This window comes from Hibiscus syriacus, unplaced genomic scaffold (genome assembly GCF_006381635.1).
Source record: "Hibiscus syriacus cultivar Baekdansim isolate YM2019G1 unplaced genomic scaffold, ASM638163v2 tig00110610_pilon, whole genome shotgun sequence".
Lineage (NCBI taxonomy): Eukaryota > Viridiplantae > Streptophyta > Magnoliopsida > Malvales > Malvaceae > Hibiscus > Hibiscus syriacus.
The window spans coordinates 7418706-7443361 of record NW_024062800.1 but is presented as its reverse complement, the minus strand read 5'-3'; the positions used below and the strand labels follow the sequence as shown (position 1 = coordinate 7443361).

Sequence of the window (24656 nt, the reverse complement as noted above, 5' to 3'; positions counted from 1 at the left end):
GACACTCTTTCTCACGACTTTTTTTCCTTCTTCGCTCCTTCTTCGGATCATAATCCTCCTTTGTCGGACGCCTGATCATTTTTTTATTGACTGTTTTCTAGTTGCTCATGTTCGGTCTTGCATTTTGACTATTTGGATGCCTTTATGCTTTTGGATACTATAAATTGATACTTTGATGCTAGGATATTTGGATGATTTTGGATATTTTATGCATATGGATGTTTTTATTTTATATTTATGTTATTTTGGATGCCTGTTATGGTTTATAATATTTGATGTTTGAGACATGTTTTTTGTCTTTAAGACCATTATAATTGCTTAAGAATATTATTTATGTTGACTAATCTCTTTTGGCATATTTAATCTTCACCGCTTGTGTTTATATCCTTTTAAACTTTTTGATTTAACAAAAAAGTGGGAGAAATGTTAGAGTAAAGGGGAGTACATTTTAAAAATCTTAAATTTTTTCAAAGGTTTTGTTATATCAAAAAGGGCGATATTGTTGAACCATGCTTTGAAATCTTGATATACCAAAAGTAAATAAGTTTAAAGAAATTTTAAGTTTTATTTTTAATTCAGCTTTTATGCTTATATAAAAACTCCATTTTTGTACTCCTTACTCTTTTGAAAAACTCAAGTCATATACTAGAAACAATTTTTAAACATTTTACAAATGGTTTCAGATCTTAATGAGTCAAAATAAATTAAATTTTAACCCTAGAGTATCGATACTGCAAGAATAGTACCGATATTGTTCATGCAATATCGATACTGGTATCGATACTAATATATAAAAACATTGCAGTACTGATACTCCCCTCTTACCAATGGTTAGATTTTGTAATTAATGCAGGTAGTACCGATATTCCAAGCCCGAGTACCAATACTAAAGGTTTCTGGGCAATATTTATTGCAAGAAAATTCATCCCAACGGCTCTATTAACTCCCACAACAACTCAAGCTACTCGAATTGAATGAAGGGGGTATAAAAACAAGATTTCAAGTCATATGAAAATAAGAGATCATAGAGAAAGCCAAAGCAATCATATTGAGCCAAAATCAAGTCAACATTCTTAAATATTCTTTTTGCTTTCAAAGAACACTTTTGTACTCATTTGTTTCATTTCGTTAAATGTTCTTCTTTGATCTTTAATTTTGCAAACACATTCCTAGTGAGGTTTTCTAAGTTCGCTATTTGCAATTTCTTCTTAGGAAGGGTTGTGCACTTGAGACTTTGGGGTATAAGTCTAGGTGTGTTGTAAAGCTACACCTTGTCCTAAAAGGTTTGAACAAATTATTGAATTTGTTGAAATCCTTTATGTGGAAGCTAAGGCTGTGGTCATTGAGGAAGTTGAACCACACTAAAATTACTTGTGTCAATTGTTTTCATTTTCTTGCAAAAAGCTTCCATCAAATTTTATTTGTCAATTCACCTCCTCTTGGCTATTTCATTGGTTCGATTGACTCAATACATTGTTATTGATACGATTGGGAGATATAGGAATAAAGTGTTTTAGAGTATTCTGATCTAATTTGTTTATTTAATAGTTTGTTCTGATTATATGAGGTAGTATCTATTCAAAATATTTCTTAATCATTATTAACACACACTACGAATAAAATTGTTTGAGCCCAATACCTCAAGGGAGAACAACACTCCTTTTAATTACTAAACTCACTTAATGATTCAATCTAATATGGTGTTAAAAGTAATATATTGTTAAAAATGCTTATGAGCATAAGCATTTTATTCATTTTTTTTGTTTATTTTACTTTACAGATTTTTGATGCTGGTTGGCTATGAAGTCCTACATGTAACTTGCTTTTAAATGTAATTGCAGGAATCGTGGCACTATAATCTATGAACATTACCCAAAAAACTGGTTTAAAAGGCCAAAGCTGGAATTAGGGCAACAAATTAGCTTACTATCATATTTCACGTGAACTATGAAATTATTTTGAAATATAATCAACCAAACATAAAAGAGAAGAAAACAAAATATTAAAAGTGAACTCAATTAAATGCAAAAATTTGCTAACAACTTAAGACTCACAACTTTATTTTAATTAATGCCACAATGTCCAAAAACACCCCTAATACTTGCATAAATATTCGCTTTGATTTTTATTTTTAAGCATTTTAACTCCAACATTTCAGTTTGAGATAAAAGACCCCACTGTAAATAAGAATCATTATTTGAAAAATGATTAATGGTGCAGATGAGAGGTCTTTTACGCTAAAATGAAACATTGCTAACCAAAATGCTTTAGAAAAGAATAAGGTCCAAAGTGTCTACTCGGTCAACTATTAGTGGCCTTTTTGTCCTATAATGAAATATCGAGGGCCAAAATGCTTCAAAAAAAATAAGGGCTAAAGTAACTATTGTGGTAAATGTGGGTTAGTTTTAATATTATTATATCAGCGTCAGCCTATCATAATTATATTACTTGGTGTTTCTGTTAATAAGTTAGAGTGAGTTGGATAGTTAGTTAGTTTTAAGTTGTATATATATTCTTTGTAAACATTTGTTTCAGATAAATAAAATCTTAATCAATCTTCATCTAGCATTCTTGTTATTATATGGCATCAGAGGGAACTTGTCCATCATCCAGCTCCGTCATGCTTGATTCCTTGAACGATCGCTTTGAAAATGGAGGTAATCGTACTATTTGCATCGGTCGGATAATCTTGTTAAACAGTCGCTTTCTAATGATAACTTTCACAGTTGGAAGAGGTCTATGATTCTTTCTTTATCTGCTAAAAATAAGTTAGGCTTTGTAGATGGTTCTGTTGTTGCACCTGATCCTTCCTTGGTCGAACAATTCAATGCTTGGACGAGGGCCAACAATCTGGTATATTCTTGGATATTGAATTCCGTTTCTAAGGATATAGCTGCAAGTCTTTTGTATCATTCCACTGCAGCTGAAATTTTGAAAGATCTGGGTGATCGATTTCAACAATCGAACGGGCCACGTTTGTTTCAACTAAAGAAGAATTTAAGCAATTTGGTGCAAGGACAAATGAACATCAGCACCTACTACACTCAGCTCAAAATCATTTGGGATGAGCTCTCTTCCACTAAGCAGGTTTATTCTTGTATAGGTTGCATTTATGGAGGTGTTTAGCGAATGATTGATGAAATGAAGCAAGAACAAGTCGTGCAGTTCTTGATGGGTTTAAATGAGTCTTATGCTGAAATCAAAGGCCAAATTCTTTTGATGGATCATTTGCCCTTGATTGCCAAAGTTTTTTCTTTGCTTCTTCAAGAAGCAAATCAGCGTAGAGTTTCTAAAACAGTTTTTGTTGTTAAAACGATCTATGGCAACTGCAAGAATAGACCTCAATGCAGTCATTACAATGCTCTTGGCCACACAAAAGACAAATGCTATAAGTTACATGGATATCCACCAGGTTATACATCCAAGAATTAGTCCTCGAGCTCCAAGAATTCTCAATCGGTTCACACCAATTCTGCCACTGTTTTGAGCGATATAGCATCACAAGGGTCAGCTTCTCAACCTTTCAATAAAGCTTTGACTCCTCAACAATGTAATCAGTTGATTGCGATGCTTACATCTCAGTAACAAGCTGCATCAATCGCAGAAAATGTTGATTTCTCAACATCAATTAATGTTGCCATGCAAGGTGAGATTTTATTTCACATTAATAAGTTTTCCCTTAAGTCATCAAGGTGTTGGTGTTGGAACAGTCCTAAAGCTTTTTGACTTGTTGATGTCAGGGATCGAACCAACTTAATTTTTTCTTAAAAAAACTAGGGTTATTGAAAAACAAATAATTTTAGAGTTGCCGTCGATATTTGTGTTAGGTAGGTCGAATACCTAAAATTATCTTTTAAAATAATTTTCATAAAAATTAAATAAAAAGATATAAACTCATATGCATTTAACCAAAGACATTTTAAAAATGGTTTGGGAGTCGGTTATGCGTGGGGAAGGGTGAAAACCCCCACAACGCCTAAATTTGGTACCTAGTGATTACACGCTATCTTTATATTTGAAAATTATAACTTCGAATGATATTTAAATTATGAACATTTTTTGAAAAATAAAAATTTAAAAAGAGTATTTTTTTTATACGAACAATCCTAAAAACACACTCATTCTCAGTTAATCTATATTTTCATATATTCCCCCTATAAAAGACCATTGCCTTGATTTTCGTAATTATATATATATATATATTCAAAAAATCACTCAGATATAAAGAAGGACATCATTTCGTGCGAGCAATCCTTGGAAACATTCTTCTTGTCAATTAAGGTGTGTTTCCATGGATTCCCACACGAAATTAGATTACCTTAAACTTTAGATAAAATACATATATTTAATAACCATTCGAGTAAAACCATACCATTTTATACGAAGAATTTTCAGAGACACATTCATTGCCAATTAAGGTGTGTCTCCATAAATTATTTGCACAAAATAATATTTATTTGTTATTATTCTTCCTTAAAAAATAATAAAATACACATTTTTATAATATATATAATATAAAATTAATATTTAAAAAAGGCAGTATAATATTTGTAATATATATATATATATATATATATATGTATAGATGTAATATTTTAATCAACACCATAATATATATATATACGTATATGTTAAAGGAAGGGGAGAGGAACTTAAATATAATTAGTGGAAATATAACAACTCAAAATGAAACTAAGAAAAACATTCATGGATGAAAATGAAGCAAACAGAAACCATACTTGCAAAATCTGAAAGCAATCCAATAGTATACAAGACTGAGGTTAAACTGAAATAGAGGTAAAACTTAGATCTAATATGCAAGCAAAAATATTAGTCAATCTATAGTAGAAATAATGGACCAAGTTATAAGAAAATAAAATACTCAGCTAAAATAGAAACGAACCAGAAATACATAACTAAATTAAAAATAAACAACCAGAAATATGGACAAAATTGAAACAAAACCAAAATAAAAAAAGGTGACAAAACTGGTCTAGGAACCACATCGAATTCCAATAAAACTCAAAAGCATTACAAATATGATTTTCCCAGTGACCAAATTAGATAAGGCTAAAACCTAAATGATGGAGGAGAGGGTTATCCCTTTTATCTTAAACATGCAAATTTGAAAAGAACAAAACGGCATTACTCCATGACCCAAACACAAGTTAATTTCAAGAGTTTAGAAATCCTTAAATTAAACCAAACTCACAATTGCTTTCTCTCAAAAAAAAAAAAACTCTCCTTTCGTTCTTCTTCTCTCGTTCTCCTTCAACTTTACAACCCAAAACCCTTTAAATTCCTCAATCAAACCCCAAAACAGACCTACTGAAATATGATTAAGGGTATGGTTTAATCTGGGCCGATTGATTGGGTAATGGGTAAATTATAATGTAACAACGGCCAAATTGGCCCATTATTGTAGCCGAACAAAAAATTTACCCCATTAGGGCACTCAAACATTTAATTTAGGATCTACGATAAATTGAACAGTCCCCATGAAACTCGTCACGTCAGTGTGACAAGTCTCAAAAAAAATAATTTTTTTATTTTGTAATTTTTTAAACGAAAATTAAAAAATAATATTTTAATGCCATGGAACTCGTCAAGGTAGCGTGACGAGTTCAAACATGTATAATTTTCAAATTTTTGACTGTTGAATTGATCGTTGTTAAACGATCAAATTTTGTTTAAAATTTCAATGGAAATTTTATATGTGCATAGTATCGTTACAATTTTAGTATACTAGAATTTCACTGAATGAAAACTGAAGGAGTAGTATCGGTACCATAACTCAAAGTATCGGTACCATAACTCAGAGTATCGGTACTACTACTCTAAGTAGTATCGATATAATATATGGTATCAGTACCATTTTAGCATTATGTTTTAACAGTATCGGTACTACTTCATTATTTTGGGTTTCAGTATCGATATATGTATCAATACTTTTTTAACAATATCGATACTATTATAGCAGTATCGATACTACTATATTTAAAAATCATTTTTGAATCGATTAAAGTTTGAAACCCTTAGTAAAAATTATTTCAAAAACTTCTCCAGTATAGGACTCAAATTTTCAGTAGAGTGAGGAGTAAAAGTTGATGTTTTAACTTTAAAGAATAATTATATATGTTCGAATGATTGAATCGAATATAATCTTAAAATATGTAAACAACTGATTAAAAATTTTGTTTGGTATATCAAAATATCAAAGTGTTTTCAACAATCTCCCCTTTTTTACATAACAAAACATTTTAAAAATTTTAAGATTTACTTTGAAAAATTACTCCCCTTACTTTAACATTTGTCCCCCTTTTTATTAATTCAAAAAGACTCAATAAGAATAAACAAGATATAAAATATAGATGTGAAGGACAAATGTGCCAAAATAGGTCAGTCAACATAAATAATATTCAAAATATAGTGGGCATGGTCATAAACATAATAAGAGGTAACATGGTATTAAAACAATGCGAAATATAATAAATATAAATCTGATCATCTAAAACATAATAGTATAACCAAATCCAAAATATCAAATGTGAAGAAATTCAAGGAAATTGAAAGTTCAAAGTATGACATTTGAAACGCCAACAAAGAACAACTAGCAAAGTAATAGCATGATCAATCATCCGATGGAGGATCGGGATCAGAACGAGGTGCACGAAAAGAGGCAACGTCTTGTGAAAGAGCATCGAGCCTATCCGTCACTGCGTCGAATCGAGCTGGGATGTCGCGTTGCAGCTCAGTCAATTGAGTCCCCAAGGCAGTAAAATAAGACTCTATAGATGCAAACATCAAATCTAAAGTCTTTATCAGAGAATGAAAATTGGGAGGCATAACATTACTAGCACTAGGAGGCACTTCAGGGATGCGATTTACAGGATCATCAACATCTTGCAAAACATAATCGGCCTGAGGAAGAGCCAGAGCCGCTCGAGAAGAACTAGCACTGGACGTCTTTTTAAGTGTTTGTTCCCAACTTGTCCCAACTTGAGTCCATCATGACTTGCAGAGAAAGGTAAAATCTATTGGGTTACCTAAGGGGATGGCAATATCTAGGTTGACTTTAAGACCGACTTTGATAAATAAATTACTAAGAAGATAACCATAAACCAAAGACTCAACTCTCTTAGATGGAATATGGTTTACGGTGTCCACTAGTTCACTGAAGATTATTTGAGCAAGAATAATTCTTTTATTGTTTTGAAAACAATGGATCTTCTAAATGTCGATACTTCAAAAAGAGGAGTACTTTCATTCGGATGGTCAAGACCACCAAGAGATAATCAAGTGAAGAAATCGCTTGTGGAAGTCAATGATACTAACGCTCTTTCCTACTTCTAAGAAAGAAGGGACGTTATCTCGCTCATTATCAATCCCGGTGTTTTCGAGACCAAAAGCATGGGTAATAGAGTCAGAATCAATGGTAATGTATTCGCCCAAGAGATAGGAACGAATACTTTCAGTTTGTGTACGAGCTTCATTTTGGATGTAAACCGCATTAGAATAGAAAATACAGACTAGTTGGTGAAAGACAACGGGTTTAACTTTGAAAGTGTTGTCAAATTTCCAAGCTCGTAGAAGGGGTAAGTATTTAAAGTTCATTTCTTGCATTGCCGAAAGAGAGGGGAGACGCTCACCCCTAATAGCATAAGACTCAAAATTGTTTAGATATAGTGAATATAGATTTTGACTATTCGGTTCATTAAAACACGAATTTACTATGTTCATTTCAGTTGGATTGGGAGGAGGATTTGGCGGAGGGTTAGGAGGTGGATTAGCACGAGAGGAGGATGATCTAGGACGTTTGTGAGATATGTTAAAGAGAATCAGAATAAAGATTATACATGCAAAGAAAGACAATACATATGTATGCACTCAATTAATCCCAAAACTTAATATGAGTCCACAATACAAGATATTCTATAACTAAATATTTTTAATATAATATAATGGGCAAAAAATGACGTGTTAAATAAAAAAACAAGTTATGAAAAATAAAAGTATATGTATACCTATATGTTGAAAACATTTTGATGTTTCGATATAACAAATTAAGTTAAATGAATTTTAAGATTTTACAAATGCTTTTCTAAAAAGTATATTCAATTTAATTACTCGAATATCAAATTATTACTCCAATTCTTTTAAGATTAATTTCAAACCTTACTAAATGTGTAAAATTGTGTTTTATACTTAATATATTTTTGAAACAATTTTCACAAAGTATTTTGAACCAAAATCAAGCCTAAAATCAATTTTTCAGAGTGATGCACCGATGCACCAATCCATGCATCGATGCACCATGAATTAAATTGAACATCGAATGCATTTCATGCATCGATGCACATACCATGCACCGATGCACTGAGGATTTTATGAAAACATCGAATGCATTTGATGCATCGATGCACCAGCCATGCATCGATGCACTCTGGCTATTTTAAATCATCGAATGCACTTGATGCATTGATGCACTCTTAGTGCACCGATGCACTAAGGGTCCAACGGTCAAAATATTTGAATTTTACACTGATGCACCGATGCACCATGGCTATGCATCGATGCACTGACGCTCCCAACTGTTTTAATTAATTATTTTCACACTTAAACAACTCTATTGACTTCACTAATCATCCTCAACATTCAGAAGTGATTCAAGGTGTATTTAAACAAGCTTAGAAGCCATTGATCAAGTAAAAAAAAAAAAGAAACATCAAGCAACTAGAATCAAGAGAGAATCAAAGAGAAAGCATAAAACCTCAAGTTTGAGCATTTCAAGCCTATCTTTCATTCAATATTCATTTTGCTTTCAAGAACACTTATTGTGCTCAATTGTATTCATTCTTGAGTGTTCTTTTCTTTGTTCTAGAATTGTGCAAACAATCTACCTTGTGAGGATTTCCTTGTAAGTTTACAAATTTGTATTATTCTCTTTGGGAGAGAGTATTCTTAAGAATTTAGGGTATAATTCTTGAGGGTTTGTAAGGTTACTCTTTGTCCTCAAAAGAAAGACAAATTAGTGAATTTGTGGAAAATCCTTAGTGTGGATAGCTAAGGTAGTGGACATAGACTTTGGTTGAGAAAGTCGAACCATTCTAAATCGCTGTGCAAATTTCTTTCCATTTTCTGCAAAAGCTTCCACCAAAATTTTAATTGCCAATTCACCCCCCTCTTGGCCATATTCGTCAATCGATTAACTCAACAATTGGTATCAGAGCCTAACTCATTTAAAGGTTTAATCGCCTCTTGAGTCGATTCGGGAAGAGTTATATCGATAATCAAAGTCATCAATGGCCTCCGCTTCAAACTTCGACTCTAGTCTCGATTCGATGCCCGTTAACAAGCCTCATTTCTTCAATGGGGCTAACTATGCCTATTGGAAAAATAAGATAATGTACTTCATTCAAGCAAGTGACATGGGAGCATGGAATGTCGTAGAAGAAGGATACTTAAAGCCTCTCACTCATCCAAGATTATGGTGTGAAGGAGAGACAAAAATGTTCCAGCTGAACTCCAAAGCCATCCATATCATATTTTGTGCTCTTGGACTAGATGAATACGAAAGAGTTTCATCTTGTAAAACCGCCAAAGAAATATGGGACAAACTTCAAGTCACTCATGAAGGTACCGATGAGGTAAAGAAATCTAAAATTAGTATTCTAACTCATAGCTATGAAAAGTTTAGGATGAAACCAAATGAAGATATCAAAGCTATGACGGATAGATTCTCAACAATTGTCAATGGTCTCAAATCATATGGAGAGATCATTTCAAATGAAAAGCTTGTGAGGAAGTTAGTTTACTCCCTTCCAAAATCATGACAATCAAAGAAGACGACAATCATTGAGTCTAATGATCTAACGTCCTTAACTCTTGAAGAGCTAATCGGTTCACTCCTCACTCATGAAATGATGCTTGAAGATGAGGTGGACCTCGATAAGATTGAAGAGACATCAAAGGAGAAGTAAAAGAAGAAAAACATTGGAGTTGCTCTCAAATCCACAAAAGATGAGAGTGATTCGGATGAAGATGACGATGACGAGAAAATGGCATTGTTTGCCAAACGGTTCAGAAAAATGATGAGACCTTACCGAGGAAGAAAATTCAAACGAAATGAAGGCCTAAAAAATGAACCAAAAGAGAAGGACCCAATCATTTGCTATGAATGCAAAAAGTCGGGGCATGCCAAATATGATTGCCCATAATTGAAGAGAAAGGGTCAATCAAAGAATAAGCACAAGGCTCATGTGGCTACATGGAGCGATGAAGAAGGTTCCGATGAAGAGGAACAAGAAGTAGCAAACTTGTGCTTGATGGCATTCGGGGAAGATTCTAAGGTAACCTCTAACTCATATGATTTTGATGATTTATCCTATGATGAGCTATTAGAGGAATATAATGGGTTGGCTTCGGATTATGAGAAATTAATTTTAAAATATAAAAAAGATGTTTAAAAATTGAAAAATGAAAATAAAATCATATCCAAAACCAACAACGATCTTGAAAGTAAAATAAAAAATTTACAAATCAAACTAGAAGAGTTTGAAAAGAAAATTTTGGATTTGCAAAATTTACTTTCAAAGGTCAATGATGATCATCAAAAGAAAATTGATGATCTTAAAGCTTCTTTTGATAAAGTTGGAACAAAACGTTTTGAAAATGGAGAAAATTCAAAATCCAACTTTGTTAGAAAAAGTTTTAAAAACTACAATCATAGAGGTCCCCAAAGAACCTCTAATGGAAAAATCGTTAGAAGTATATGGGTTCCTAAAAAGCTCATTACTACTAAAGATAAGGATATCCTACACAAATAGATACCTAAGGGGACTAGGATTTTGGAAACTAATGAATATGGACCCAAAAGAATTTGGGTACCAAAAATTAGAAATTAATCTATGTTTGTACGAAAATGAGCATTGCTACAAGGCACGGGAAACAAATCCAAATTCATGGTACCTTGATAGTGGATGCTCAAGACACATGACCGGAGACAAAAGCCGGTTCATTGAGCTTAACGCCAAAAATGGAGGAGAAGTGACTTTTGGTGATGATTCAAAATGTCACATTGAAGGTATTAGTACTATTGGTAATACTTCTTCCATACAAATTAAGAATGTTTTATATGTGAATGGATTAAAGCATAATCTATTGAGTACTAGTCAATTTTATGATAAGGGATTCAATGTCATATTTGATATTAATGGTTGTAAAGTCATTGACATTGCATCTAATCGAGTTATGCTTGTTGGTCATAGAATAGGAAACATATACATGGTGCATTTAGATTCTATTAATATGACTAATTTGTGTCTAGTTGCTAAGGATGAGCATGATAGTTGGCTATGGCATAGGAGACTAGGACATGCTAGCATGAGTGTTTTACAACGGTTAGTTCAAGGAGAATTGGTTCGAGGGATGCCTAAACTAAAATTTGATAATGATAAAATCTGTGATGCTTGTGCTAGAGGAAAACAAAAGCGAGTTTCTTTTAAATCCATTAATGACGTATCAATTAGTAGAGTATTACAATTGATCCATATAGAACTTTTTGGGCCAACTAGAACTACTAGCTTGGGTGGAAAACAATATGCATTTGTCTTGGTAGATGACTATTCTAGATATACTTGGGTTCTATTCTTAAGTACTAAAGATGAAGCATTAGAAAATTTCATCACATTTTCAAAAGTAATCCAAAACAAAAAAGGTTACTCTATCACTAGTGTTAGAAGTGATCATGGCACTGAATTTGAAAATCTTGGATTTAATGAGTTTTGTAATTCTAGTAGTATTAGCCATAATTTTTCAGTACCTAGAACCCCTCAACAAAATGGAGTTGTTGAAAGGAAAAATCGAACTTTAGAAGAAATGGCTAGAACCATGCTTTGTGAAAATAATTTGCCAAAATATTTTTGGGCGGAAGCCACAAATACCGCTTGTTATGTTGTAAATCGACCAATGATTAGGCCAATTTTAAAGAAAACTCCATATGAAATTTTCAAAAATAAAAAGCCTAACATTAGCTATTTTCATCCTTTTGGATGTAAATTTTTTGTTTTAAACAACGGTAAAGAAAACCTTGGCAAATTTGATGCTAAAAGTGATGAAGGGATTTTTCTGGGTTATTCCTTAAATTCTAAAGCTTATCGAGTATTTAATAAAATAACTTTAGTTGTAGAAGAGTCTATACATGTTGTTTTCGATGATAATCTCCTTCCGAGGAAGGATTCTTGTGTTAATGATGATGTAGGCATTATAAATGACATTAGACATAACGTTGGAGAACCATCATCAAGGGAAGAAACGAAAGATGAGGAAACTCATGATCCTCTCGAGAATCTAACCATTGAATAAAGGGAAGTATCTTATCCAAGAGAGTACAACTATGTCAATGATGGTGAGATTATAGGTGATCCATCCAAAGGGGTAACAACTCGATCTTCTCTTAGAAATATTTGTAATTATGTTGCATTTATTTCATACATAGAGCCTAAGAATATTAAAGAAGCATTAAAATATGAACATTGGATTATGTCTATGCAAGAAGAATTAAATCAATTTGAGAGAAGTAAAGTATGAACATTAGTTGAAAGGCCTAGTAATAAATCTACTGTAGGTACTAGATAGGTATTTAGGAATAAACTTGATAAGAGTGGTAATATAGTGAGAAACAAGGCTAGACTTGTTGCTCAAGGCTATACTCAAGAAGAAGGCATAGATTATGATGAAACATACGCTCCTATAGCTAGGATAGAAGCAATTAGAATATTATTAGCATTTGCATGTTTTCATGAATTTAAATTATATCAAATGGATGTTAAAAGTGCATTTTTAAATGGTTTTATAAAGGAAAAAGTGTATGTGGAACAACCTCCTGGTTTTGAAGATTTAAAATTTTCAAATCATGTTCTTAAGTTGACAAAAGCACTTTATGGTTTAAAACAAGCTCCTAGAGCTTGGTATGAAAGATTGTCAAACCTTTTAATTAAAAAGGTTTTTCCAAAGGGAAGGTTGACACTACATTGTTTTAAAGCATAAAGGTAAAGATTTATTAGTAGTTCAAATTTATGTTGCTGATATAATATTTGGTTCTACTAATGATGTTCTTTGCCAAGAATTTTCTAAGCTAATGAAAAGTGAATTTGAGATGAGCATGATGGGAGAGCTCTCATTTTTCTTGGGACTCCAAATCAAGCAAAGAAAAGATGGCATCTTCATCAATCAAGCTCAGTATGTCAAAGATATGCTCAAGATGTTTGGACTGGAAAATGGGAAGCCACATAACACTCCAATGAGCTCATCGACAAAGCTTGACATAGATGAAAGAGGTAAATGTGTGGATGTTAAACTATATAGGTCAATGATTGGTTCTTTGCTTTATCTAACTGCAAGTAGATCGAACATTATGTTTAGTGTTTGTTTATGTGCTAGATTTCAATCATGCCATAAGGAATCACATTTACTAGCTGTTAAGAGGATCTTTAGATACCTTAAGGACACTCCTAGTTTAGGACTTTGGTATCCTAGAGACTCTAGCTTTAGCTTGCATGCCTTTTCTGATGCGGATTATGGAGGATGCAAATTAGATAGGAAAAGCACCTCTGGTACTTGTCAATTCCTTGGAAATATGCTGATCTCTTGGTTTTCAAAGAAACAAAATTGTGTTGCATTATCTACCTCTGAAGACGAATACATTTCAGCTAGTAGTTGTTGTGCACAAGTTTTATGGATGAAACAACAACTTTTTGATTATGGAATTGAAGTAGGTACCATTCCTATCAAGTGTGACAATACTAGTGCTATTTGTCTCACTAAAAATCCCATCAAACACTCTAGAACTAAGAACATTGAAATAAGATATCACTTCATTAGAGACCATGCCACTAAGGAAGATGTAGTTCTAGAATTTGTTGATACTTTGCATCAATTAGCGGATATCTTTACAAAACCTTTAGACAAGGAACGTTTTTGGACACTTAGGAGAGAATTAGGTTTAACTGACCTATCTTAACTTAGTGTTTAAAATAATTTTAGCACTTTTTAAGACTAAATGAAAAATGCTTGTAATAGTAATTTCTGATTACATTCATTACTATTAGTTAAGGGGAGTTTATGATCTTTAATGAAAATTAATTTTATGTTCAAATAAATATTAATTTGATTGATTGAACATGATTAATTTTAATATATGAGTTGCCAATACCACTAGAGCTAATTAATTTAGCATTTTAAGTATTTAAAACAGATTTGTGACTTTTTGTGCTTCATGCACCGATGCACTTAATAATACATCGATGCATCCCTTTGAATGTGCATCGATTCATCATGTTGATGCACCGATGCACGCCTTGAATGTGCATCGATGCACAGGGTCATGCATCGATGCATCCATCGGGTTTTGGGGTTTTATAGGCTTATTTTTCTCATTTATCTCAAACCCTAAAAACTATTCTCTCTAGACGTTCTCCCCTATCTCAAAAAATCTCCATTCTTGCTCAAAATCAATGGTTTTTCGTCAGAATCTTCAAGTTTTTCAACTTTCAAACCTCCTTATATTATTAAATCGTGCAAAACAACTCCTCATCCCTCTCAATCTAAATTTTCAAGGTAATATTTTAAAAACCTCTATTTTATTGATTTTTGTTTTTTGAACTAGTTTTGATTAGTTCTAGGATGAACATTATATCGGGCATTGATTGTTTGTTGGTTCTAAACTAGATTTTACTACCAATTTCGTCAAAAACAAACAATTTTTCAAGTATTTTCTTTGAATTTCGAAATTAAAAAAAATATTGATTTCAAAAATTAGTAATATTTTTTATTTAATTGTGTTGTTTTCATGAAAACTATATTATGATTATCAAATATTATTAAATAGTTTTCAAAACATGCCCATTAGGATATGGTTTAGAGAACCTTGAATTATTGAGGACTCATTTGAGTTTTGGGATTGACTATGCATACATGTGTTTCAAATTGCAGGTGATATTCCTTATTCCGATTTCCTTTAAACAATGTCAAATCCTAAACGCCCTAGAACTTCATCGAGTTGTTCTCGTTCAAACCAACCTCCTAATCCCGTTCCTCCTCTACCTTTATCTCTATTAGGATCCTGTTTTAACATGCCTGAGCATCGTAGAGACGAATTGTACTCTAGGTACAGAAATTCTTTCCAAACTTATAGAATTCGCGAAGAACGTATTCCTTCGCTTCAAACCATGGTTGACATTGACTTCGAATACCTTCCGACTCTTAAAACTTGAAGTTTGATAAATTATTTTAGCTTAAACCTATCGTCTATCAACAATTGGTCCGCATTTTCTATTCCAATGATTTGTGTATTCAAAATGAAACTCAATGTGGAACTATAGCCATTAGATCCTATCTTTTAGGCTAATATATTAATATTGACCCCGAGGCTATAGCTTTCCGATTTGGGTTAGATGATAGTGGTGTATATAATGAAAATGAAAATGTGGAATTTCCCTATGTTCCAAACTCAAGTGTTAGTACTCTACGATCTCATCATGATCGTTTTCTCTATTTGATGATCTCTTGGTGGTTTAGACCATCCGGAGGTAGGTACTCCACACTTCGTTCTAGGGATTTATGGTGGATGTATTGCATTAAAAATAAAATCAAAATAAATCTTCCCCATATTATTTTCAGTCAACTAGTAGACATCGTAAACATTGTTCATTCAAAACATGTTGAAACATTGATTTATGGATGTCTTCTTAGTAATCTCTTTATCAAACTTCGTCTAGAAGTCTCTCTTGACAATCCTATCCCACTCCAAAATCAAATCAATCTCACATCCTTGAAGAAAACGGATTGGAAACAAGACGAGGTAACCGGTCAATGGGTTTTTAGACCCAGAAAATAAACTCTGGGAGCTAGTTCCTCACGAGCTGCTCCTAGCTCCTCTCGTGCTCCTCCTCCTCCGGCTCCGGCTGATGATGATGATCTTGAATTTCAACAACTTATGCAAGACATCGATGATCACGTACCTGATGACGAGCCTGCACCAGAACCAGCTCTACAAGAAGAACAAATGCCTCCGTACGTCCATGGATTCGCGCTTCACATTCATTGAGTCCCAGCTCTCTACCTTGGGAGCTCGACAACAAGATATGAATGATCGTTTGGATGCACTCTTGCTTGAGATGAGAGCTCATTACCCTCCTCTTCCTCCCGATCCTTCAATGGATGCATAGACTTATCTTGCTTTGATTGTTTTTGGGTTGAACTTGAATTGTTAAAACATTTTGGATTGTCTTTCTTTGATTGTTGGATGACTGTTTGATATTTTATTTCATATATATTTTGGTTTGTTACAATATATGCATCATTTATTAGTTGAAATATGACCAATTTACCATTTTACATTTTATTATGAATATTGATTATGAAACTAATGGCTAATCTCTCTTTTGATTGTGAACTTAGCAGCTTAAGCTATATATATATATATATATATATTTAATCAATTGGCTATGTTTTTCAAAACTTTGTTTAAATCGATTTTAAGTCTTTTTGATTTAACAAAAAGGGGGAGAAGTGTTAAGTGTTAAAAGTTTTAAAGAGGAGAAGTGTTATAGTAAAGGGGAGTAATTTTTTCAATTGATTTCAAAACTTATTTTCAAAGAAAATCTTAAAATTACTCAAGAGTTTTGTTATATCAAAAAGGGGGAGATTGTTGAAAACATTTTGATGTTTCGATATAACAAATTAAATTAAATGAATTTTAAGATTTTACAAAGGATTTTCTAAAAAGTATATTCGATTTAATTACTCGAATATCAAATTATTACTCCAAGTCTTTTAAGATCAATTTCAAACCTTACTAAATGTGTAAAATTGTGTTTATACTTAATATATTTTTGAAACAATTTTCACAAAGTATTTTGAACCAAAATCAAGCCTAAAATCAATTTTTCAGAGTGATGCACCGATGCACCATGAATTAAATTGAACTTCGAATGCATTTCATGCATCGATGCACATACCATGCACTGAGGATTTTATGAAAACATCGAATGCATTTGATGCATCGATGCACCAGCCATGCATCGATGCACTCTGGCTATTTTAAATCATCAAATGCACTTGATGCATCGGTGCACTCTTAGTGCACCGATGCACTAAGGGTCCAACGGTCAAAATATTTGAATTTTACACTGATGCACCGATGTACCATGGGTATGCATCGATGCACTTAAGCTCCCAACTATTTTAATTAATTGTTTTCACACTTAAATGACTCTATTGACTCCACTAATCACCCCAACGTTCAGAAGTGATTCAAGGTGTATTTAAACAAGCTTAGAAGCCATTGATCAAGTAAAAAAAAAAGAAACATCAAGCAACTAGAATCAAGAGAGAATCAAAGAGAAAGCATCAAACCTCAAGTTTGAGCATTTCAAGCCTATCTTTTATTCAATATTCATTTCGCTTTCAAGAACACTTATTGTGCTCAATTGTATTCATTCTTGAGTGTTCTTTTCTTTGTTCTAGAATTGTGCAAACAATCTACCTTGTGAGTATTTCCTTGTAAGTTTGCAAATTTGTATTGTTCTCTTTGGGAGAGAGTGTTCTCAAGAATTTGGGGTATAATTCTTGAGGGTTTGTAAGGTTACTCTTTATCCTCAAAAGAAAGACAAATTAGTGAATTTGTGGAAAATCCTTAGTGTGGATAGCTAAGGTAGTGGACGTAGACTTTGGTTGAGAAAGTCGAACCACTCTAAATCGCTGTGCAAATTTCTTTCAATTTTCTGCAAAAGCTTCCACCAAAATTTTAATTGCCAATTCACCCCCCTCTTGGCCATATTCGTCAATCGATTAACTCAACACTATATTTTTAAAAACAAACGTACATATTTTTTTTATTTAATGAAATTTTGAATTTTGAAGATTTTGTTTAAAAAAATTGTATATTCTAGTGTAAAAATGCAAAATAAGTAAAGTTCATTCATTAATTTAAGTAAAAATTAACTAAAACTAACCCCAAATCCGAAAAGAAAAAATAGGGTTTTTAAAAAAATACCTTCAAAATTAGAATTGAGATGGAATTTAATGATGAATGCATGATTTCGATGATGCTAGCAGCCTGGAAAGTTGAGAAACAATGCAAACCTGACTCTAAAAAGATGCAATGAGGCGATTTTGAGAGGGGGTTATGAGTAGTGCGTCTGAGTGTTTTATAGTTATGATAAAAAAGTGACATTTTAGGGTTTTATAAGGTGGACTCGACAGGTAGTCTCGGTACTCCAGTTGGAGTATCGGATACTTCAAGGAAAAAAATTGGATGGTCTTGATACCGAGTATCGATACCCTATTGAGGCTGCAATAACAGTATCGGTACTTGATGAATAGTATCGATATTGATCAAGAATAGTATCAGTACTGGATGAACAACATCGGTACTAAGTGCACATAATGGTTCAAAAATTGCAACAAAAACACATAGGATGCAAATTTCAAAGCATAAATAGTGGTATAGCAACTGTAATAGGGAAAATCAAGTATGTTCAAGCAAAAAAATATACACTTAAGCATAATTTGAACATATTGTTAATTTTCATGAAAAGTCATAAACTCCCCCTAACTAATAGCATAGAAGGCATTAAAGAGGTCATTTTGCAAGCATTTTTCTTTAAACATAAAAGTGCAAAAGTTATTTTAAACATAAAATCAAGGCAGTTTTGTTTTGTAGAGTTTTCATCCCCAAATGGCTTGAAACGGACATAACTTTATTTGTGCAATTGTAAAGTTTATTTAAAAAAGAAATAGCAAATTTAAACAATTCTAAAGTTTTTATAATTTTGCAAAAGTACACTTTATTTAATTATAATTTTAAAAAATAAACAAATTTATTACTTAAAAATTAATTTTTGATACAATTAAATATTGACTACAAAAACTTAAATAAACAAATTTATTACTTATATTTGCGTAATTCTTATCGATGTCGAGGCGTGGTAGAATGGTAATGACGTGGTGCTCGTTGATTTCGTCGTGGTCGTCACTTTCCTCTTCTTCCAATTTCGGTGTTCCCAACACTACTCCACCAATTTGATATACATCTTCGGGTGAAAAAAATGGAGTACTCAAGGTATTTGACGCCATCATTGACGTCATTGCCTCAAATTGAGATTGTCCGTGATGAAGAAGATGATCCCATGGACCTCTTTTCTTCCGGTTTTGAGGAAAATTGTTGTGAAGGTGGCATTTGATCCCACCCACTTCCTTCCCATGCTGCTCGATTCTCCATCGATGGTTGATATGCACCATATCCACTATAACTTTCTTGCGGTGGACAATAATTGGCAGAAGCATAAGATAAATATGTTGACGAAGATGATGATTTTTTCCTATATTTTCCCTTCATTATTTCCCACTCGGACCGCTCCTCCGACGTTATCAAGTATGGTTTCCCATTTTCTTCATAATTTTGGAGGTAGGGAGAAACATTGAAATCAAAATCTTCGGGTTGTACCTTGGAACAAATAGGCAATCGTAAATGTCTATTTTGCCCATCATATATGAATGTAACCTGCTTCCTCGGATAAACTTCGCTATGCTTCCCATGCGCATATACTTTATGCAAATAGTCAATATTATATATTGACATTTCTATCGGTTGGTAAAACCCAAATTGTCGTAAAACTCTATCGGCGACATGGATCTCAACAATTGCAAAATGGAGCAATGGTGTTATAGCACACCATGTGTCCTCTCCTTCAAAGAACATTGACAGTAGACACCATTGGATATCCGACTCATAATAAGGCATCAAATTAAAGTGTCAAAAGTATTATGATAGTATAATTAAACACTTAATATTCCAATTTAAAAGTTAATGCAAAAAATAAAAAAATCTACCTCATGACTACCAGCGATATCAATTCTCATCCGAATAATTACTTTCACTCGACAACTTTGTATTGATTATTTGGTGTCGCCATCTAAAAAAAATACAAAATTTATTGTCATTTTCAAAATATTTATAATATTATAAAATATGAAAACTTTAAATATATGAATTTACCTTGCGGCTAGAGGAAACTCCATAGGAGCGGATGTAATAGGCGTCATAAACGGGAGACGATACGACGCCCATGATTGGAGCAAAACTAAACAACCCGCTACATCCGCTTTTTTCCTCTAACGACTACGGTCGCCTTACATAGTTCACGATATAAAAACGCCAAAATTGCATAACCCCAACTATATTGGCGACATACAATGAAATCCTCCATTACCGGAAGATATTCGGTGTGCACCAAATAACCCGATTTATCTGGTAGCAAGATCTCTCCAATCAACATCAAAATATATGCTCGAACTGCATATATCACCTCTAAATTCTCTTTCCAACCATGTCATCCATACCCACAACCCATCAATGACATTTGTTGGAGCCTCTTTTTCCAATAAATTTGAAATAACATTATTTACCTTATAAGTGTTGCGAAACACCAATGGCATACCATTAATCGGAATGCCAAGTTGATACGCGACATCTTCCAAAGTTATCGTCACTTCACCATAAGGTAAATGAAATGTATGTGTTTCGGGCCTCTAACGCTCAATCAACGCCGATATCAGTGCCGACATCACCTTAAATCCACGAAGAAACGTCGCTCCATATAATCCGGATTGTGAAAGATATATCACCATCTGCTGATGTGGCTCATAATTTGTCATTCCTTGATGACAAATGGTTCGTTCTTCTCGCTACAATTTGAAAATAAATTATTTTATACAATTACATAAATAATTATTATTTATACTATAATTTTGTCAAAACTAAAATGAAATAAAACAAATTAAACTTACCGTTGTCAACTCGATTGACGAAATATGAACTTCATCAAGACGTAACATTCTGATCTTAAGGCTGTTTCAAAACAAAAGTTTTAGCTCTCAGTAGAATGTTTGATTACAAGCGAAAAATCTATCAAACCCAAACCTCTATTTATACTACTCAACCCAATAGCTAGTTTTTTCAAACTGAAAATAGTCGTTGGAACTCATTACACTGGCGTGACGAGTTCCATTGAAATTTTTTTAAAAAATTCGACCGTTTAAAAATGGTCAATCCAACAGTCAAAAATTTGAAAATTTGGAACTCGTCACGCCGGTGGTAATAAAATATTTTTTTAATTTTCTTTTAAAAAATTACAAAATAAAAAATATTTTTATATTAAAAATATTTTTTATCATGCGGTGGGACCCACCTGACATGACCTATTAAAAATATTATATCTCATGGAACTCGTCACTCCGGCGTGACGAGTTTCATAGGAATTGTTCAATTTTCCGTAGATCCCAAATTAAATATTTGGGTGCCCTAATGGGTTAATTTTTTTGCCCGGCTGCTGTAATGGGCCAATTTGGCCTGTAACAAGCCTGCCAAAAATAATAAAACAATGTTAGTGCTCCTTTTAACCTTTAACTACTTATAATAATATAATATAATACTATATTTTCATATAATTAGAAATAGCCAACTAAAGTTTATTTTAAAATATATACAGTAATATTAAAAATAATTAAAGTTAAATAAAAGAAAACATTTTAAACTAAATATTTAAAAGTAAGAAAAAAATCCAAATTAGACGTAGGACAAAAACGAGTGACACGTTTGCTTCTGAGAGGATATGTTTGATTGTTGAATTGTTGATTCTGGTGTCTCTAGACACGTTTGCTTCTGAGAGGATATGTTTGATTCTTTGTATCCTATTACTGGCAATAGCATCGTTTTACCAGATAAGTCTCTTATTTTAGTTAGATTTGCTGGGAGTATTCGATTTTCTTCCAAACTTGTTCTGAGCGATGTGTTATATGTTCCCGAGTTCATATTCAATCTTTTGTCTGTTGGATGTTTGATTAATGACACTAATCTGAGTGTGTTGTTTTGTAATTCTGAATGCCTAATTCAGGACGTACATCAAGTGATTGGGAAGGGTGAGCTACTTCCAGGTCCTATCTCCTGCAAATGCTACATGCAGAAAATATAGTTGCTAGCAATGTTGTTTCTTGTAACGAATCTAGTAATGTTTTCTTTGTTTCTTGGCATGAGAAGCTCGCTTATCCTAGTAATCGAGTGTTACATTTATTAAAGGATGTTTTACCTTCAATTTAGAATAATAAGACACCTTGTTCAATTTGTCCTATGGCTAAGCACAAAACAGTTGCCATTTCCTGTTTCAATTACTAAAACTCCTTAAGCTTTTGAGTTAATCCATTGTGATAGTTGGGGACCATATAAACACGTTACTCACTCGAATCAAAATTCATTTTTAACATTGGTTGATGATTTTACCAGGGCTCATGATGATTCAATGAGTGTTGCTCCTAATTCACATCATGAGCAAACCGACGGTGCTCTTGATAACCAAGTACCTGAGGAAGTTGATGTTGTTGTTCCCATAGTTCCAGCAATTCGACGATCTTCTCATATTGTTGACAAGTCGTCCTATCTTTAACAGTATTATTGAAACAACGCTTCTACTTGTAGATATCCGATTGAGAAACATCTCTCAGTTTCTAGACTGTCACCTGAATATGGAAAATTTTTTGCCAGCATTTCTTGTGATTTTGAGCCTTCGTTTTTATCATCAGGCCGTCCGTTCACCTTATTGGCTTGATACTATGGATGAAGAACTTCGAGCCATGGAAGATCTAAACACTTGGACTGTGGTGCCATTACCTGAAGGGAAGAAGGTCATCGATTGTAAATGGGTGTATCGTATAAAACATAAGTTAGATAGGACGATTGACCGTTATAAAGCCAGACTCGTGGCTAAAGGTTTCACTTAGGTGGAAGGTATTGACTATATCGACACTTTTTCTCCAGTGGCAAAGATGACTTCTTTTAAGCTATTGCTTGCTCTTGCTGTAACAAATCAGTGGCACCTCTTACAGCTTCATATAAACAATGTCGTTTTGAACGTTGCACTTGAGGAAGAGGTATACATGAAGTTACCTCCTGGTTATAGATCTGCTTCAGGACCGAACTTGGTTTGTAAACTCAACAAAATCTATTTACAGGCTCAAGCAAGCCTCTACATAGTGGTTCAACTTTTTTTCTGGAGTTGTTCTTAAGCTTGGGTTCACGTAGTCTCCTGTTGAGCATTCATTGTTTACAAAATGGTCCAGTGACGAGTTTGTGGCTCTTTTAGTCAATGTTGATGACATTGTGTTTGCTGGAAAGAAATTAGTTCTTCTGGATGAAGTTCGTGGTCATCTTCAACTTCACTTCAAGCTAAAGGTTTTAGGTCTCTTACGGTATTTCCTTGGTTTTGAGATTGCTCGAAACGATTCTGACATTTCATTGTCTCAAAGAAAATATGCATTGCAGTTGCTTGAAGACACATGATGTCTTGGCAAAAGGCCTATAGTTTCTCCTGTGGCGTCTTCTGTGAAGCTTAGTGCCACTGATGGTGAACCTCTGTCTGATCCTCAACTTTACAGGCGGTTGGTAGATCGTTTACTTTATCTCACATACACCAGGCCAGACATTGCTCACACGGTTCTTGTGTTGAGTCAGTTTGTCTCTTCTTCTCGTGTTCCTCACACGGCAACTTTTGGCTTGTATCAAACATTCTCCTGGCCTTGGTCTTTTTTTTTCGTCCTTATCTAAAGTGCAGGTACGTGGTTTTGTAGACTCGGATTATGCTTCTTGTCCCGATACAAGAAGGTCCACCTCCGATTATTGTACATATCTTGGGAGCAGTCTTATTTCATAGAAGGCAAAGAAACAAGTCACTATTAGTACGTCTTCTTGTGAAGCCGAGTATCGGGCCATGGCGCATGCTACGTGCGAGTTTGTTTGGTTGGCTTCTTTATTATCATCTTTCAATTTTCCAGTTCAACATGCTTGCTTGTACTGTGTAGTCAGGCTGCACTTCACTTGGCTACAAACCAAGTCTTTCATGAACATACTAAGCATATCAAAGTGGATTGTCACTTTGTCCGAGAGAAAGTTACTTATGGTTTTCTATAGCTTCTTCATGTGCGCTCTTTTCATCAATTGGTTGTCATCTTCACCAAAACCTTAAGATCTCCTACTTACAAGTCATTCATCAACAAGATGGGTCTTCTTGATATTCATGCAGCTCCAGCTTGAGGGGAATATAGCAGCAACATCCTATCATAATTATATTTGTTGGTGTTTCTGTTAATTAGTTAGAGTGAGCTGGTTTGTTAGTTAGTTTTATGTTGTGTATATATTCTTTGCAAACATTTGCTTCAGATGAATGAAATCTTAATCAATCTTCATTCTTGCATTCTTATTGTTATAATTATGCCTTAAGTAATCCATAATCAAACTGTGTACACTCATTTTTGTCCCGACATCATCATCATCATCATTATTATTATTAATTTGTGCATGCCTATACAACCAGCCCAAAATTGGACCCAATTACAATTAGGCCCAGGCCCAACTACCAAACCCTAAAGGCGCACATTATACAAACTTTGACTAACCCTAATTTTAAGGTTACCACCCACCGCCGCCGCCACCAGATGAAGAACTTGCTACCGCCATCTCCACCAATCATCTGCCACCGCCTTGTTACACTAGTCCCCAGCCACTGCCGCTTCCACCAACCACGCACCAATCCTCTGCCATGTCA

At 33.5% G+C, this 24656-nt stretch overlaps 1 protein-coding gene across 1 annotated transcript; it reads left to right on the top strand.

Annotated features, from left to right (window-relative positions):
* The first annotated feature begins 2581 nt into the window (after positions 1 to 2581).
* Positions 2582 to 3432, top strand: LOC120135700. The gene is made up of 3 exons (XM_039151926.1): positions 2582 to 2657; positions 2774 to 3087; positions 3148 to 3432. The coding sequence occupies exons 1-3, from the start codon at positions 2582 to 2584 to the stop codon at positions 3430 to 3432; spliced, it is 675 nt and encodes a 224-aa protein (XP_039007857.1).
* Positions 3433 to 24656: the final 21224 nt, after the last annotated feature.

Coding starts and splice junctions, on each gene's coding strand:
- LOC120135700 (XM_039151926.1), top strand. CDS start 2,582: ATGGCATCAGAGGGAACTTGTCCATCATCCAGCTCCGTCATGCTTGAT. Junction 2,658..2,773: donor CGATCGCTTTGAAAATGGAG/GTAATCGTACTA, acceptor AAAATAAGTTAG/GCTTTGTAGATGGTTCTGTT. Junction 3,088..3,147: donor AGCTCTCTTCCACTAAGCAG/GTTTATTCTTGT, acceptor GATGAAATGAAG/CAAGAACAAGTCGTGCAGTT.